Below are 4,222 nucleotides of genomic sequence, written 5' to 3' on the forward strand. Positions count from 1 at the left end.
CGTCATTTGGAGTGGGAGGTAGTATTATTCACAAATTTCTGTCCGATAATGCCCTGCAGAATTACATTCATGAACTGGCAACAGTTCCCATCCTGACAATTTAGGGTGCAACTGCCGAGAAAGTTCCTTCACTCAACGTAGCGTCACTTCTACGTTCTTCACAGACGAAGCCGCTGTGTCAATAACAAATGACAGGCCCATACACAAATTTTGGCCGATATTTCAATAACAAACGATAGGCACGTAGCTGAATTTTGTAGCTGCTCGGCTCCCAGTTTGGCTACCAACGCTGAAGGGGGGCAGGAAACAAATTTTGCAAGGAGTGGAGTCACCATGACAAAAAATAATTTGTTTTTATTTTAGATTCAGATTTCATTACTGCACTCAAACTACTACAACTGGGCTTTGAGTTATTATACAATCCAAACTGTTTCAATCAGAAACTCTAAGACTCAGTGTGCAATGATTATTATTAATAATAATTAGCTCCTTGGTTTCTTGATAGAAAAAGGCTATCAACAAGCATTTGTTTAACCACAACAAAAGTATAATTAGCTTATCCCACTTAGTAAATCTGTATGCATGCCAACTCATACCAAACTGCTACTTTTACAAAAAATTGCAATAATACAGATCATTTTTCCAGTCCTTTTTGCACAAAATTTATTTACAATGTATACATAAATGCTCCATGATGGGACTATGGAAAAAAAAAAAAATGCACACATGACCGATGTCTTGCCCAGAAAGAAAGTCAACATATTAAAAATAAATCTTCAGTCCATGTTTCGAGCTGCATAAAACAGGAAGTGATGTACAAGGTGGTGGTTGCTGCACGGGGACAAGGATGCTCTGATGTGACAATTAGGCTTCAAATACACTGCCTTTCCGTTTCCATGCTTCCTCCTACCAGTCTCCTTAAGACACTGCCTGCAACAGCTGATTAATCATTGTTGATGACTGCAGTTTTTCCCATCCTTCCCGATTTACATCTGTTCAGGCCAATTCAAATATGGTGAGTAAATGAATTAGACATGCAAATTCACGCCCCAGGCTAGAAAGAGAAAGAGGGAGAGAGACGGAGAAAGGGGGAGAGAAAAGGAAGAAAGACAGACAGAGAGAGAGGAGAGGAGAGAGAGAGTGTGCATGGCTGAAATCCTAGGATAGAAGAAAGATTCTTCTGCCTGACATAGTTATTTTAATGCTCTAAAAATCCTGCAAATAAGCCCTTTCTGTCATTTGCAGGAAAAGTGTAAGGCTTCTTTTTTTAATGTAAGGAGGCTTCTGGAGGAAGTGAAGAGCTATGGAAACAACACACATAGTGTGGAAAAATTTCACATTTTTTTTAAAAAATCTATAAGAAACAACGTAATATGGATAACAGTATAATAGCATTTTACAATATTTCACTCTTTGTTCTCTTAATGTCTTATATAGGTATTTAGCATGTCCCCAGAAGTTGACTTCGGTTGGTGTTTTCCTGCTTTTCAGGGTCCCTGTGAAGAATCGGAACGTCCCTTGGTCCAAAGTTGACGCCAAGAACTCCATAGTCATTGCAGAAAGACAATGTTTGAAATCTACCGTAGCTGCAGACAACGCGTATTTCCCTTAAGCTACTGAGCATGAATGTCCATCACTTGTCCGCTCACTGCCGGCTCGCCGGTATGAAGCATTGTGGGGCTTGATGCTGACATGGGCATTCCAGGGTGGGGTGGTCCTCCATGCATCATCATCGCTGGGTGGTGAGGGTGTCCAGGAATGTAGGTATGCATGGGGGGGCCATGACGCAGCTGAGCGGGATGGGGGGGCATCTGGGGTGGGGTATAGCTTGGCTGTCCCATGTTCATACCCATTGGACTACCCCGAGACACATAATCCCCTGGCATACTTTGCAGCCCTGCGGAGAGAAAGAGGCAGCGGTGAGCGGTGGGGACTGGCTACCCACTTCGGGCCGGGAAGCTCCTTCGCCCAGGCGCGGGAAGGCTGGGCTCGAGGCGGAGGTGGGATGTGGAGTCACGGGCACGCGAGTGCGGTTGCCTTCGTGGGATCCAAGCCTACGTACGGACTCACCGCGATGGCAACAGGAATGATTCCCAGGTTAAACTCCCCCCCCGCCAGAACATCCTCCAAATGCAGAGTTTGGGGAGAGAAAACCGCTTTCTGCTTTTAGGGCTAGGAAACCAGGCGACGGAGGTGTTTCAGATCCGGGAGCCGGCTGGGGGGGCAGAGCCAACCCGATTACGGCTAACATCACACGGGGCGGTGGCACCCAGCCGCGGACGCCCTGCCAGGGCTCTCAGGTGGGCTCCATCCCCCACGGCCTTGCTCCAGCGAGCCGCCGTCATCTCCCCGCTTGTGAAAGCATGCTGGGAACGCAAGGCGGGGAATCCGTAGGAGTTAATGAGGGGCTGGGGAGGAGAGATTGGTTAAATCAGTGTCGAGGTTTATCAACAGTTATTTATCAGGCTCTCAAGCCTGATCACTTGGAATCTGTCCAAGTATTTGTGCCATTCAAACGGACGCTATACAGCAAGCACATACGTCGCTGAACAAAGGCCTCATATGAAGCCGAAATTGATAGGATTACGAAGGACGATTGTTAAATCAAACCTGTATTTTTAAACACATTAAAAAAATATATATGTCATCAATAACAGTTATCAATTAATTCTTTCCCTCTGCTCGCTTCTGTCCGAAAAAATCAGATGCACAACTCAGTCAACCTTTCAGTGGGTTTGGGGGGAACAATAAGAAAAAAATTGGACCTAAAACAATAAAACCTCCTGCTTTCCGTGGGCCTCTGCCTTCTGCTTGGATTGCTGTAGCTGATGGGAACTGACAGGTGTATTGTTTCGGAGAGCTATAAGCTCCATAATCATCAAGGGTGAAAGGCATACGCTATTGCTAAGTAGGTTCAATTGGCTTTAGTTCTAAGTAAGAGCGCGCTGTGAATGCGCCGAACACCTTGGAATCAGGTCTCAAGGCTCTAGCAATGAATAGCTGCTTAATCTAGCCTAAAGGAACAGTTTTGAACTAATGAAAATTGCTTATAAAATATACTGTACTCACAGCTCTTTAATCAAAAAAGATGATAATATTTTTTGTAATAACCTATTAATTTAATTGGTCACGAAGCATAAAATACATCATTTAAATTTAATTGACCCAGAAACTAAGAAACAATATTTAAATTAACTAAGCTAGAAATTTCCATGATGAGGTAATAAGGCTGTTGCATTCCCAAGCTCAGAGGAATGTTTTCACAGCTAATTGTTAAAACTTAGTTTTGACTTGCGCCCAGAGAAGATGACTACGAAATATGCTTGGCCTGGGTAACGGTAAAACAGGCTGGGGGCACAACAGAGATGCCAAAATAACTGCTTTTAACTCCAGAAAGAGAGCAAAAGGAACAGAATCGGGCAGCATTTAAACATGGTACCAGTGTCTTGGTGTTTAAAATCACTTTAGTCTTTTTTTTAAAAAAAAAAAAAACACAACCTTAAAATGTGTATAATGTATTTTCCCCGTATAAAAAGACAAGAAGGGGAAAAAAAAAAAAACCTGGGACAGTTTTTCTAGGCTTTCTTTGCGAGGCCTGCCACTGAAGATTGCATTAATGATCTCTATTTTTGTATACTGAATAAGTCAAATCCATTTGTCACACTGCAAGTGATGGCATACTTAATTTGGATATAGTCAATTAGCCTGGGCTAAGCTCCATAGCCTGCTGCGCACACCTCTATTTTGTATTCTCTCTTTTTCCTTTGCCACACGTAATCCCATTATGATGGACAGACAAAGAGAAATAAACTTGAAAAAAAAAAAATCAAAGTTTTGTCCATCGCCTTCCAAAACACAACCAAGTGAAGCTGCCGTTCGTGGTTTGGGTGTTTTGTTTTGTTTTTTTTTTTTAACCTACGAGAAGTCTCTGTTTGGCTTTTTTGGTGTCTTGCAGGTTAGCGGGAGAAATGTAACTCATGCATCAACTGCGGTTAGACAGATTTATGACACTTTGGGGACATGCTCTTTCCTCTCCCTGCGCTGCTGCAGACCGCTTACATTTTGCAAATCAGTCTGTTGCCAAGACGACGGGCTCCCCCACCTCCCCGGCTGCTTCTTGTTTTGTCATGTGCTCGGGGATGGATAATAGCATCAATGTATGGCGGCGTCGATGTACAGCGGCATCAACGTACAGCGTGCGCGCGCACGGGGGGTTTGGGAA

At 43.7% G+C, this 4,222-nt stretch overlaps 1 protein-coding gene across 1 annotated transcript in view; it reads right to left on the reverse strand.

Annotated features, from left to right (window-relative positions):
- Positions 1-335: 335 nt before the first annotated feature.
- Positions 336-4,222, reverse strand: part of MEIS1 (Meis homeobox 1) — a gene marked incomplete at its 5' end in the record, with an annotated part of 23,564 nt that continues 19,677 nt past the window's right edge. The window contains one exon of the mRNA XM_010159798.1: positions 336-1,897. Within this exon, the coding sequence (XP_010158100.1) occupies positions 1,614-1,897 (284 nt within the window). The remainder of the gene's footprint in view (positions 1,898-4,222) is intronic.

Source organism: Eurypyga helias, unplaced genomic scaffold (assembly GCF_000690775.1).
Source record: "Eurypyga helias isolate BGI_N326 unplaced genomic scaffold, ASM69077v1 scaffold28579, whole genome shotgun sequence".
Classification (NCBI taxonomy): Eukaryota; Metazoa; Chordata; class Aves; order Eurypygiformes; family Eurypygidae; genus Eurypyga; species Eurypyga helias.